The sequence below is a fragment of the Pelodiscus sinensis genome, chromosome 2, assembly GCF_052426305.1.
Source record: "Pelodiscus sinensis isolate ZL-2025 chromosome 2, ASM5242630v1, whole genome shotgun sequence".
NCBI classification, from domain to species: domain Eukaryota; kingdom Metazoa; phylum Chordata; order Testudines; family Trionychidae; genus Pelodiscus; species Pelodiscus sinensis.
The window spans coordinates 85467294-85481036 of record NC_143053.1 but is presented as its reverse complement, the minus strand read 5'-3'; the positions used below and the strand labels follow the sequence as shown (position 1 = coordinate 85481036).

The following is a 13743-nucleotide window of genomic DNA, read 5'->3' as shown; positions in this document are numbered from 1 at the left end:
TGAGTGAATATTGAAAAAGATTGAATCAAGATGAGCCAGAAAAATGGGATGAACCTGGAATAGGTTTGCTTCTCAATAAACCTTTCAGAAAAGGGCTAAAACAGAGAAATTGGGAGTAGTTTTCTGGTTTGGCATTACCGGGAAATGCCAGATAAATCTGCTAGTGATTTACATTTTAAGTTTAGCTTGTTTTGTAGTCTTCAGACAGATGGTTTCTATGTACTGCGTTGCCTGTTTACCCACTTGTATAAACTAAAATTATGTAAACATGACATCAGAATGCTAATGAATAGATATATTGTATTGAACCAGGCTGTGGACCTTATGAACTCCTCAGGTGAGTTCTGTATGGCCCGTGGGCCATTGATTGACCACTCCTGATTTAAGGGAATATGGAATACTACTACGTGTGTAGCGTAATAAATATACCTTTTAGGTATTGAGTACAATGAAGAGTGCCTTTTGCTACACCCCTAGAATTAGGACATCCACCACTTACTTATTCCATGTTCCATCTCTATCTTGTTCCAGGCATTCATGCTTGGCCTGTGCTCTGAACCTAAAATCTGAGCTGAGTGCACTGAGGAATTGAACTGAATTGAATTGAAGTTGATTCTTGGACATTGTTCTTCTGTCTCCAGTACTCTGACACCTGAAAGGTCATAATGTGACCATGTAGCCCACTGAACTGTGTAAATAAAACAGATAATTTTCTATCCTGCATTTCTGAGGCTGCAAGTATTAGTCAAGTCTCAATGCTTTTGAGTTTCCCCTTGGCTAGAATTTAAACAAGCATGTTTCATGTTAATATTGAGCAGTTTTGCTGCGGTTGCTTCGCTCAGCTCCTTTTGTTCTAGAGAGAGGAACAAGACAAGGCTGTTGTTTATTTCTGTACCTTTTAAGTCATTGATACTGAGCCTGGGACCAGGAGCAATAAATTAGTTGAAGGAACATTCAAAAGGGCCTCCTTTCTGCCCTATGACAGGATTTGGTTGACCCCATTTAGTTGCTCAAAAAAGAAGGGTGATTTTTCAAAGTAGTGCATGGGCGGTGCATGTTCTTTGAAAATATAATCACTTTATTGCGTGCCCAAACTGCCTGGATGCTCAGATTTGATCTGGCATTCAGCCAGTGGCACTATCTGATTGCTATATGCTCTCCAGGTCCTGCTGTTTCCTTATGTTCAGTTTTCTGCCTAGTCCTAGGTCACTACAGACGCTTCATCAATCCCCTCATGGAGCACCTATGCTGTCACATTAGAAGGATTAAAGAAAGAAACAAACAAAAACCAGCATTTATTTAAGCCCTCATGCTTCAGGGAATAAGACAGTCTCTGATCATTGTGGGTTAGTAATTTTATTCCTTTATGTCCTCTGCAAAGTTTTTTGTGCTTTCATCTGAGTATCTTGTATTGCTCTGTTGGTGCATTGATCTAAGATGACAGTTCCTATGTTCCTAGGAATATATTTCCTGAATAATTTGATGCTGGGTATGGATATCTATATGGGTGGTCGGTGAAGGCAGGGCTGGGGGAGGCAAGCCCCCAGTCTCACCTCTAGCCCTGTCCCTTCTGCTAGGCCCCACCCCTTTCCCACCCCCAGGAGGCAGGACAGCACACCATGTGTGTGCTCCCCTCTTCCAACCATGGGGAGGGGAGAGGCGGTGAAGTGGGCACGTGCTCGCTGCAGCCTCCCCAGTCTTGATGGAAGGCACACCGTGCCATGCAGCCCAGCCGAGCCCAGCCCACCCTTTCGAGTGGCGCAGCAAGCCCTGCCTCCTCCCTGCCCCGTGCTCTGGGGTTGGAGCGGTTGAGCTGGGCCGGGCCGCGAGGAGCACTGGGGAGGGAGGGAACTGGGTGTGCTGCACCACCCAACCCTGCATCTCCAGCCCCGGAGCACTGGGGGAGGGAGGAGGGCGCACCACGCAGCCAGGCCGGCCTCCCCTGTCTCTGAGCACTGGGAGGATGGGTGCTGGGGGCAGCAACACTCCGCCCCCAGAACACCTACAGCAGGCGCTCTGGGGGCAGAGTGGTGGTTTGGGAAGGCAAAGCCTTCTCCTACCTTACATACCCGACGCTGCTGGATATCTGTATGAAAATGATTTGTTGTCTGTAATCCCGTGGATCATGGCATTCTGATAGTGCTTGGGCACAAAGACAGCTGACTCCCAGTTCCCTGAAAAGATTTTGCAAGGATAGCAAGTGCAGTAGTGACCCTGACTGGTGTGGTGGAATGGGGGTGCTCTGCAGTACAAAGGGGATCAAGATTTGTTGACTCCATTGGCAGGATTCACAGCTTCCCCCCCCAATGCTGTCCGTTCTGTGTCCCAGCTGGCAAGGGTTTAGAGGGGTGAAAAAGAAGCAAGCATGAGTGGATTTGCTGCTCAGTAGGTTTATTGGTCATGTTCCACTGTGGAAAGGAACATTTACTGTGATTCTGTGGCAGTGCTGCTACACAACAGTCTGCGGGGGGTAGATTCCTTCTTTTCCCTAGTCTCTGAAGAAAATCACTTGGGCTGTGTGCAGAGTTAAGTATTTGATTTTTAATTCTTCTCTGTGTTCTGCCAAATTATCCAGCAATTGCATGGGTCAAGCATTAATGTGAAAAGGTCTACCACGTCCAGATTGCAATCCTTGAAAGGCAAAGTCGTTACAAACAGGAGAGGCAGACTTCAAAAGTGCCACTGTCTGGATTCTTAGAGTGAGAAGTACATTCCAATTTGGTATTAACTTAGTGCTTCAGGTGTAAATCTTATTCAAGGTCAATTGGTGTATCTTGGGCACTATTCATTTCCTGATACTGTTGTGTTTTACTGTGGGAACCTCTTTTGTTTTGAAAAAATGGGCAGCTGAGTAACTGAAGGAGAACAGATTAAAGACAAACTTTGAGTTATTATGTGAAGGGCTGGACAATGATCAGAAAAAGCATGTATGCTTATTTAGGTTAACAGTGGGGTCTCTTTCTTCCTTGTTTTCTCAGGCTGTGTCCAGACTCCATGCCTCCTTCGACGGAGGCATGTAGATTAGCCACATCGGAAGAGGGAAATGAAGCCGCGATTAAAATAATCGCGGCTTCATTTAAATTTAAATGGCTGCCCCGATCTGCCGATCAGCTGTTTGTCGGCAGATCGGGAGAGTCTGGACGCGATGCCCCGACAAAGAAGCCTTTCTTCATCGACACAGGTAAGCCTCGTGAAACCAGGTTTACCTGTGTCGATGAAGAAAGGCTTCTTTGTCGGGGCATCGCGTCCAGACTCTCCCGATCTGCCGACAAACAGCTGATCGGCAGATCGGGGCAGCCATTTAAATTTAAATGAAGCCGCGATTATTTTAATCGCGGCTTCATTTCCCTCTTCCGATGTGGCTAATCTACATGCCTCCGTCGAAGGAGGCATGGAGTCTGGACACAGCCTCAGAGTCATTGTTGCCACTTTTAAAGTGGTGGGCACTAACTCTTGCAGCTGCAAAGCAGAAAGTAGGGAAAAGAAAAAATGCAGACTGCATTATTAAATAAATATATTTGTTTCTATGTGGGATCTTTGAGTACAAATGGGAAATAGACACAATTGCTGGTTAATTATTTTAGCAAATGAAATTCAGTCAACCAAATCTTAATTGTGTAGCTGGGAAAATCATCCTTCAAAATGTACACAAGTTAATGATGTGATAATGGAGTCTAATTGAATACCTAAGGAATAAAACAACAAGAATTGCATATGTGAAACTTCCTTTCTTCCCCGAGGAGAGATTAGATACATCTAATTTAATTTACTGTGCTGGGTATTTGTGAGAAAAGGTTAGAGTAGATCATTGTCTTTCAGAATCTAGACAGTTGCATACTGGATAACATTTATGAAATACAGTGTCTTTCTCCAGACACTGTAAGCTTATGATACCATAGTATTCCAGGTGTAGATATTAGTCAAATTGGTGTATCTTGAACACTATTCATTTCCTGATATTATACATTGTTTGTCTTTAATTTCTTCTCCTTCATTTACTCATCTTTTCTCCTTTATTTGGCTCAGTTAGTTCTGACAGTATCTCCCTGCCCCCGATACTGTAAACAATGGCATATTTCACAGATTTTTTTTGGAGAGTGGAAATGGAGGAGAGCCCTTGAACTCATCAACTATGTAACTCAGGAACATTTTAACTTAGAATGGAATGTTCTAATGCAGTGATCTCCAACCTTTCGTGACTGCCGGGCGCCCAGGGGCGAGGCTGCTCACGCGCCACACTTCCGGGGGTGGGGCCACGCATGCGCTGCACGCTCGGGGGTGGGAGCTGCCCATGCGCCCTGAGCCATTGCTGGCACCGCGCATGTGCCGCACGCCGGGGGCAGGGCCAGCCTAGATGTTTCAGTGGGCGCACATAAATGCTCTGGTGGGCGCCATGGCACCCGCGGGCACCACGTTGGGGACCACTGTTCTAATGTAAAGCTGTGAAACTCACATTTGGTTTTGGTGGATTTATACTCACGGTGGGCTTGCTCTTGCATGGTACAGAGCAATTCCTAAACTTCCACCAAATTGCCAGTGACCAGATTTATCTAACATTCATTGTTTTGAAGGGTAACTAGAGATTAATTGGTTCCATTGGGGGTTGTAAGTACTCAGCATCTTGGAGGATCAAACTCTGAGTCATTTGTTTCTATCTGAACCCAAAGGCTAAGTGAGAACTGTAGCTCTGTTGCTCTGTATCTTCAAGAAGAGCTGCCATGTGATCAACTGTCACAAGTTTAATTCTGTCAGTGTAATTATGGGAGCCAGTAAAATGTTTGCTCGAAAGGGAGAGCAGTGCAAGATATTCAGATGAAACTCTGTTTTGCTGCTGATTTTGAACCCAATACTAATATGACTTGGGGTTTGGAATGAAACTTTCACACAATACCTTTCTTTAGTGCCTCTTTTCTTGGCACTAATCCATGGTTTTAAGATTTGGAGGTCATTGTGGGGTAGGCTGTGTCCCATGTAATTGCCGCCAGTGAAACAAATGACCCTGGAGGTGACAGAGCTGAGGAAGGCTCGTTGATATTGGGAACTCTGAGGGTGCATCCACACAGCACCCTAAACTTCAAATAAGATACACAATTTGTGTTACGCAAATTGCGAATCTTAATTCAAAACTATTTCAGAATAGCTTATTTTGAAATTTGGCGCGTCTACACAGCGCCAAATTTCAAAATAACTCTCTATTTCGAGCCATCCCTTATCCCTCATGCAACGAGGTATGGCGAAATATTTCGAAATAATGGGCAGCTTGTGTAGATGCAGGGTAGCCATTTCGGAAAACCTTTGGTAATCTTCTTTCCTCACCCATTTAGGCTTCATCTATATTTCTTGGGGGGGGGGGGGGGGGAAGGAGGGATGGGAAGAAGGGCACGTTTTTCTCATGCTCATACTAGTAACTCGGGAGTAAAATTAGAGTAAATGAGAAAAGAATCAGGGCCTTATTCAGCATGTGGCATGCAATGATATCAGTGAGTTGGCCAGAAATAAATATTCAGTTTTACAGAAATACTCATCTGCTTCCAATTAAAACATTTAGTGAGAATAAAGATTATGCCTGATTCAGCAGTTATAGTTTATAGCTCTTCTCCCTCCTGTCCTCTTTAATGTTTTCAATACAATACAATTAAAAACACACAGAACACTATTCAGATTATATTTGAGAACATTAGTATTTTGCCACATTTTGAGCTGAAGTTAAGATTTAAACCGAGTTAAATGCTTCAGGCTTTTCATGGGAGTGTAATTACCATAAAGACAAAGACCTCTTTGGTTAAATTGTAGTCATTTTTAGCTCTGCCTTAGAAAAACAAAACACTGCTATTAAAAGTTTTCCTCATATATGCTGTACAAACTTGAGAAATGAAAGAAGGCATATGTTACTGGAAATGCAATTGGAATTATTTCTATTTAAATAATCATTAATTTAATTCTGTATAAATGGAAAAAAATCCATTTATGGCCAGTCTCAGAAATAGCCTCTTTGCTCCAGCAATACATTTATGATTGCTTCTGGCACTCTTAATATGCCATACCTGATCTAGAAGTAGGGGCTTAATTGTGGCCCATCATTTTAAGTCTTTAAACATAGCTTGGAAGTTTTTTCTTTCCCAAAATTACTTCTGATTTTAACTTCTGCACAGGAAAGGGAGTGACTTGAAAATCTCAGACCAATAAACACAAATGATATTACCGCCTTGAAGTGAGCTTAGTTTTCTGGAGTATATTTTATAGAAAAAAAGCTGGAAAACAGAAAAAGGTAACTAGGGGCTGTAATAGAAACAAAATACAGGACTATGTAGCACTTTAAAGACTAACAAGATGGTTTATTAGATGATGAGCTTTTGTGGGCCAGACCGACTTCTTCAGATGAAATAGTGGAAGAAAATTGTCACAACCACATATACCAAAGGATACAATTAAAAAAATGAACACATATGAAAAGGACAAATCACATTTCAGAACAGAAGGGGGATGAGGGGGAGGGGGAGGTAAATGTCTGTGAGCTAATGATATTAGAGGTGATAATTGGGGAAGCTGTCTTTGTAATGGGTAAGGCAATTAGATTCTTTATTCAGACCCACGCGTATAGTGTCGAATTTAAGCATGAATGACAGTTCAGAGGATTCAAAATACAGGATTATGTAGCACTTTAAAGACTAACAAGACTAACATTTTTTTGATCTGAGGAAGTGGGTCTGGCCCACGAAAGCTCATCATCTAATAAACCATCTTGTTAGTCTTTAAAGTGCTACATAGTCCTGTATTTTGTTTCAGCTACACCAGACTAACATGGCTACATTTCTATCACAGTTCAGAGAATTCTTTCAAGTGCAGTCTTAAAAGGCTTTTGAAGCAGGATTCAGGTAATTAAGTCATTGAGACAATGTCCTTTCTGGTTGAAATGGCAATGGCAAGGGGCTGTAATAGTGACTGTCCTTCCTGCTGGGAGTGAAGTTTAAGCTTCCAGCTGCATCAGAAATCTACCCCTTTCAGTGTAACAGGCGTGGGCAATAATTTTTAAAAGGGGGCTACTTCAGAAATTTTTTAAGTGGCCCTGGGCCACTCTGGAAGGGGTGGGCCTCAGGTAGAAGGGCCAGAGCCAGATCAGGAGACGTCGTGTGCTTCCCCCAACCCCGATTGGCCTGGGGTGGGAGATCGTGAGAAGTCTTCCCACTTGCTCTGCAGAGAGAAAAGGCACCTAGTGGGAGTTGGTGCCTAGTGGGAGGAGACCTCATGTGCTCCCCCTGTCCTCAGGTTAAACAGGGCCTGTGGGCGGGGGAGCGCGCGAAGTCTCCTTGCTCCTGCAAGAGTGCGCAGTGGCTAAAGAGACACTTGTCAGTTTTAAAACATCTACCATGTCTCTCTAGCCCATTGGTGGGCAAAGGGCCCTCTGCAGGCTGGATGTGGCCAGCCAAGCTGGTGAATCTGGCCTGCGGTCACCTTGCAGTCAGGGCCTGGGGGCGGGGGAGTGTGCGGCAGCTAGAGACACACACACCAGCTGCTTTAAAACAGCCTGTGTTTGTCGCTAGCCGCTGCGCGCCCCTGGCAGGGTGGGGACAGGACGTGAGAGACTTCGTGCACTCCTGGGCCCCATGCAAAGCTCCCCCAACCAAAGGCTCGTGGCAGCTAGAGATAAACGCTGGCTGTTTTAAAACAGCTGGAGTGTCTCTATAGCCAGCCTGTGTTTTTGCAGTAGTGAGGAAACTTCAAGCGCTCCCCCACTCCAGGCCCTAATTGGCCTGGGGTGGGGTAGTGGTAGGGTGGGCATGGGACAGATCAACTGGCTTGGTGGGCTGGATCTGGCCCATGGAGGGCCGTTTGCCCATTCCTGGTCCAGATCCTTTACCCTGTCTTTTTCCAAGGCTATAGGGAATCCCCAATGGTATATCTCTTTTTCCCCTCAATTAGGGTACAACACCAATGCCCCTCAGAAACCGAAGGGGTTGTTAAACCACCCATACTCCAACCATAGGGCCCTCAGCCATGAATAGCATCAGGTCTGCCCACTAACTCTCTGCCACTTTTCTTCCCTCAAGGCTCTTTTCTTACCTTGCCACAGCCTTTTAATTGCTCTCCAAGGACTTAGCTCTTTCTGACCTTTAAATTCTAGCCAAAATAATACCTTCTCCTCTTCCTCCTCCTCCTCCTCCTCCTCCTCCTCATGGTATCATATCCAGCCATCCCCAGGTTTTCCCAAGCCCTTGACCTAGCGCTCCAGCCTCTTCCCTAATCACTCAGTAAAAAAAGCTCATGACAAATCCCAGTCCTCATCTGGTCGCTTAGGGTATGGCTACACTAGCCACCCTAGTTTAAACTAGGGTGGCTAATATAGTCATTCGAACTTGCAAATGAAGCCTGGGATTTAATTATCCCGGGCTTCATTTGCATGTTCCCAGGCGCCGCCATTTTTAAATGACCAGTAGCTCGAACTACCTGCCCATGGCTACAGGTGGCAAGGACTAATTAATTCGAACTATCGTTAGTCCTCATTGCAGATATTTAAATCCCGGGCTTCATTTGCAAGTTTGAATGACTACATTAGCCACCCTAGTTCGAACTAGGGTGGCTAGTGTAGCCATACCCCTGGTTCCTATAAGAGAGGCTTATTTGTATATCTGCCCCCTTTCCAGCATTGTTCATTGTAATAGCCTATAATTCTCAGTGGGACTATAATGTACATTGCCTCTGGGAACTTTCAACCCCAAAATGCTTTGGTTCTTCACTGAACTGGAATAGGATCATGATACGTTAGCCTGTCTTTAAGGGACAGTTACAAGGATCATTGTGCATTATTGCTATAACCGCAGAGGTTAAATGTAGCCACGGATACAGCACAGGGCATCCCCACTATATGTCATTTCTGCTTTAACGCTGATGCTTGTAGGTACTGTTGCGTTATAAGTCCTCCCATTCCCTGATCTTATATTGTGCCAAAAAAAAAAACCCTACTAATTTGTGCAAATGCAAGTCAGCTCTATGCTTTATGTCGTTTCAGTATATGCCCACTTTTTTATATAGTGGGGAGGCCCTGCACTACTATGGTGACCCTTCATTTTTGGCAGAGTTTAAGATTTCATTAGAAAAAATATTAGCTATTAATTTGGGGAAGGTAATTAGTTGTTTCATTGTTTTGATGTATATGAAGCTGGTCTTTGTCCCCCTCTAGTGGTTGGATTGAGTAAAGAGTTTAATGAGCCTCTTGCCTTAAATAATTACCCCTGTTATCTGAAGCAGACAACCTGTCCGTGAATTGTTATGAGTAGAAGCAATACATGAGTGGCACAGACTGCTCCCATTCCTATCAGTGGACTGTACTGAAGCAAGATAGTGATAATTTTAAATCATTATTTACAATTTCTTGGACCCAGAATAGCTGGAGCTCACTGCATTTCAGCTAATACCTTTTCCGGATATGTGTCTATGTACTATGACACAAACTGCAGAAGGTGGGAGGCAACACATGAAAAATCCTTCCTTAAACTTTATAGGGCTGCAGGAGAGCAGAGAGCAAGGCACTAAAATTCAATATGTACGGGGATGTGCAGGAGATCAAATAAAGCATAGCAGTTCAAAGTACATTGCCAAAGTCATTAGTATTTCCGTATCTGTGAATTCCAATTAAAGGTCACCTTCCACAGAAATGAGATATCATTTATGTAAGTCTTCATACCTAGGCACTTTTAAATTTGTCTCCTGGATTTCATTTATTTTCACTGTGGAAATAGGTTTCAGTTTCCATCCTTAAAAATAGCTATTTTATTCTTCATTAACAATCCAGGCATGACATAGAATGATAGTGCTATTGGACTCTTACAATATCTGTGAGATAATGCAGAATTCATTTAATGAAGGTTACTTATTCTCAGCATATTTTTTTCAATTTTCCAGACACTCAGACATACACGGGGAGACAGACATTTGCTATAGAACCCCATATGGTCACACATATCCATCAATAACCATTACTTTTGTTTTAATCATTCATCTTATTACATGACCGGTATTCTTTTTTTTTTTTTTTTAAGGTTTGTTTCCTGCTATTTTAAATCTGGCTAGCCATGCTCATATCAACACCAATGCCACCTGTGGTGAGAAGGGACCAGAGATGTTCTGCAAACTTGTGGAACATGTGCCGGGCCGACCTCTACGGAATGCACAATGCAGGGTGTGTGACCACAACAGTGCTAACCCCAAAGGCAAGTTTATGATGTTATATCTTTCCTAGGACTGTGTGTAAAATACATGTCTGCCATGAATACTCAATAATGTTAGTCTGTGGATGGAACTGACCTTTGTGCAGAGTGCCAGCATGAGCCCATTGTACCACGTAAGCCCTCAGGATAGACCTAATAGTGGTTTTTGCTCGGGGTAAATTTTACCTGTTATGTGTTTTATGGATGATTAATTTTCCCTTCATAATATTCAGCATGCAGCTTAGAAATACTAAGTAAGACAAAGAAGATAGTGACATTTATTCTTAAGAGACCTTTTTGTTATTTACAAACAGAACAGCACCCTATCTCCAATGCTATAGATGGCACGAATAACTGGTGGCAAAGTCCCAGCATTCAGAATGGAAGGGAATACCATTGGGTCACCATCACACTGGATCTAAGACAGGTGAGTAATACCACATGTGCAAAAGACTTTATTTTCTACGTGTCATAAGCCTAATAAAATCATTGTAGCTGTACTTGATAGAATTTAAGTACCCAGACAATTAGCAATTAATGATGAATAGGTATAGTCACTATGGCATTTAGATGAAGGTAAAATTTGCTGGCTCAATCTATTTAATTTCAACAACTGCGTTTTGTCAGTTGTTTGTTTGAAAGCATATTACAACATTGACAATGATACTGTTGCAAATTTTAGTCCTATTAGGTTGAAAAGGGAATTAAGTTTTCTGTTTACCAAAACATATACTCTCCTTTGATGAGCATGGAATATTTTAACAAAGGGAGTAAATGTTCTGGAGTAAGAGCTAGCCAGAAAGTGCTTAGAGGTTATTATAAGATACCAGTGTGTAGTAGGGATGTTAAATATCGGTTAATTGAATAGTCGATGAAACTCATGAATTCTTATCGGTTACTTGACTATTCTATAGTCCCCAGGGCTGAGACTGACAGCCAGTGTGCTCTGGCTCCACTCCCGAGGAGCTGCCTGTCACTCTGCACTGCTGTCTCTGAGTCAGGTGGCAGCGGGGCTGCCAGGCGGAGCTGGTCTGCAAGGGGAACCAGTTTAAAAACCAGCTCTCCTAACGGACCAGCTGCCTGTCACCCTGGGCTGCTGTCCAGACCGAATGCGAGCTGGAGCTGAGCTGGGCTGCCTAATATACTTTAAATGCAGAGCCACAGCATGGATTAGGTCCCGGACCTGGCACGAGCTAGAACTGAGCCAGGCTGCTGGCCAGTCTGATAAAATATGTACTGGCAAGGTTTGCGTGTATGTGTGTGTGTAGGGGGCCGGGGGGGGGGGGAGTGGGAGGGGGGAAATGTGTGTAGTCTATGGAATTAACGTATATGTTTTTTGCTTATTGATTAATCAGTTAATCAACTACACTATTACATCCCTAGTGTGTAGTAAGCGTCCAGATACATACAGCCTTTGCTCTGCAGTAAGTGCCGATAATCAAGGTACTGTATTTTGGAGGAAGGAAGGAAGTTAGAGTGACTTTGGCTTTGAGGATAACTCAACATAAATCAATATTGTTTAATAGTTCTTAGAACTTAAACTTTTCAGTTAGTTTTAAATTATCAAACATAAATCTATGAAAATCTTAACATACTCATATTGTATCTGTTTTTCAGAGCATTTACATTAAATACAAAGGTGTGGTAATACAATGTAGTTGTTCAATTTCAAATGACAGGTTCCAAGTTATGGTTCCTAGAACAACTAAACCACACAAATATCCATTCTGATGGATGAATTTTCAGGAACAGAAAATGATGCACACATGCAATAGGGCTGTTAACCCTGCTGTCAGAACCTTAGTTCTTGGATTAATTGACTTTGGTATTACTTTGCAACCTTAATATTGTATTAACACAGGAGCAACCAAAATATGGCTGTCAGGCTGGATAGAGCCTGGCAAGCCAGGTCAGTCCTGCAGCCCAGCAGGAGTCTTAGGCAGGCTCCCTGATTTCTGCATCCTGCACTGCCCTGCCCCCAGCACTATGGTGCAGGCAGCATGTGATGCTGCCTACCCCCCACCCCAACGGCTTGCTGCGCTCAGAAAGCACATGGCCCCTGCAGCTGGGCTGCTTTTTCAGGCAGGGAACCTGCCTGGGGGGTCCCACTGGGCTGCTGGCCAGGAGCTGCTGAGGTAACCATCAGAGCCTGCACCTGGCACCCAGTCCTCCCCCCCCCCCCGCCCTCTGCTCCCCCTCCTGTATCCCTGTCCCAGGTAACAACCCAAACACTCTGCACAGCCGCTCCTGAACTCATACACCCTCACAGACCCTGCAGCCCTATCTCCTTCTCATCGTCACAACACCCTCCTGCCGTAGGTCACAACCCAAACCCTCTGCACCCCCTTCTACACTCCTGCCTCAGGCCACAACCCTCTCTGATTCTGCATCGCCTCCTGCACCTTCTCCTCCAGGGCAGAATCCTCTCCTGAATCCATATCCATACCCCCACCCAGTACTGCACCCTCTCCTACACCCCATTCCCCTTGCCCTAGGTCACAACCCCCTCCTTCACCCAAACTCCCACCCAGACCCCACACTTCCCTCTGGTACTCACATCTGCTACCCTGAGCTTTCTTCTGCACCCAGCCTCCATCCCAAACCCCACACCTCCTCCATTAAGATCATGGAAGACCGCAGCCCTTGACACTTATCACATATTTAAAGTGCTCCCCCCCCATCAAAATTTTTTGCCCAGCTCTGTACTAGCATAACTTATGGCCATTTTTTTGTCTTTTTTGGAGGGGGAGGGGAAAAAAATGCCTACCATTGACTTTAGCCTTGAAATAGTCCCCTTCAAGCTCTGACACTGAAATGTAGGTCAAAAGAAGGCTGATTTCCCACTTTTGCTGCTGCTGCTGGTAGTGAGTTTGATCATCTTCTGCACAGACAGGAGGAAGCCAGAGAAGAAAACTCAGGCTACTACCTGCAGAGAGTATGCTAATGAAGCACTCATTAGCATTTGTCATGCTGTCATTTGCATATCTCTGCCAATGCAGTGAGAGAACCTGGGGAAATCACAGGAGGCCAGGTCTATCTGAAATAGTGATAGAGATGTAGCCGTGTTAGTCTGGGGTTGCTGAAGCAAAACATCTCACAAACATCTCACAAACATCCCACTCTCCCTACCTCTAATATCATCAATTCACAGGCACTTACCTTCCTTCCTCCCCCCCCGCCCCGCATTCCCCCTCCTGTTCTGCAATATGATTTGTCCTTTTCATATTTGTTCATTTTTTTTAATTGTATCCTTTGGTATATATGGTTGTGACTACTTTCTTCCACTATTTGATCTGAGGAAGTGGGTCTGGCCCACGAAAGCTCATCATCTAATAAACCATCTTGTTAGTCTTTAAAGTGCTACATTGTCCTGCATTTTGCTTCAGGTCTATCTGAGGTGAAGATAGTCCTTTGGCACTAACTCTGTGGCTTACAGTGTTGCTTGGAGTCATAGTGCTAGGTTCCCTCCCCCATGTCTCCTAAGTCTGAGGGTCCACAAACTTTTTGTCAACTTGTTCAGAGGGCTTGGATGCATGAC

At 44.2% G+C, this 13743-nt stretch overlaps 1 protein-coding gene across 3 annotated transcripts in view; it reads left to right on the top strand.

Annotated features, from left to right (window-relative positions):
* Positions 1-13743, top strand: part of LAMA1 (laminin subunit alpha 1) — a 163067-nt gene that overhangs the window by 21562 nt on the left and 127762 nt on the right. For 2 of the 3 annotated variants that reach the window (XM_075920947.2, XM_075920946.2), the window contains exons 2-3: positions 10038-10208; positions 10520-10632. In XM_075920947.2, coding sequence (XP_075777062.2) covers positions 10038-10208; positions 10520-10632 — 284 coding nt within the window. Of the gene's footprint in view, positions 1-1222; positions 1347-10037; positions 10209-10519; positions 10633-13743 lie in introns of those variants that run through there. The other variant, XM_089776301.1, reaches the window with a different exon arrangement.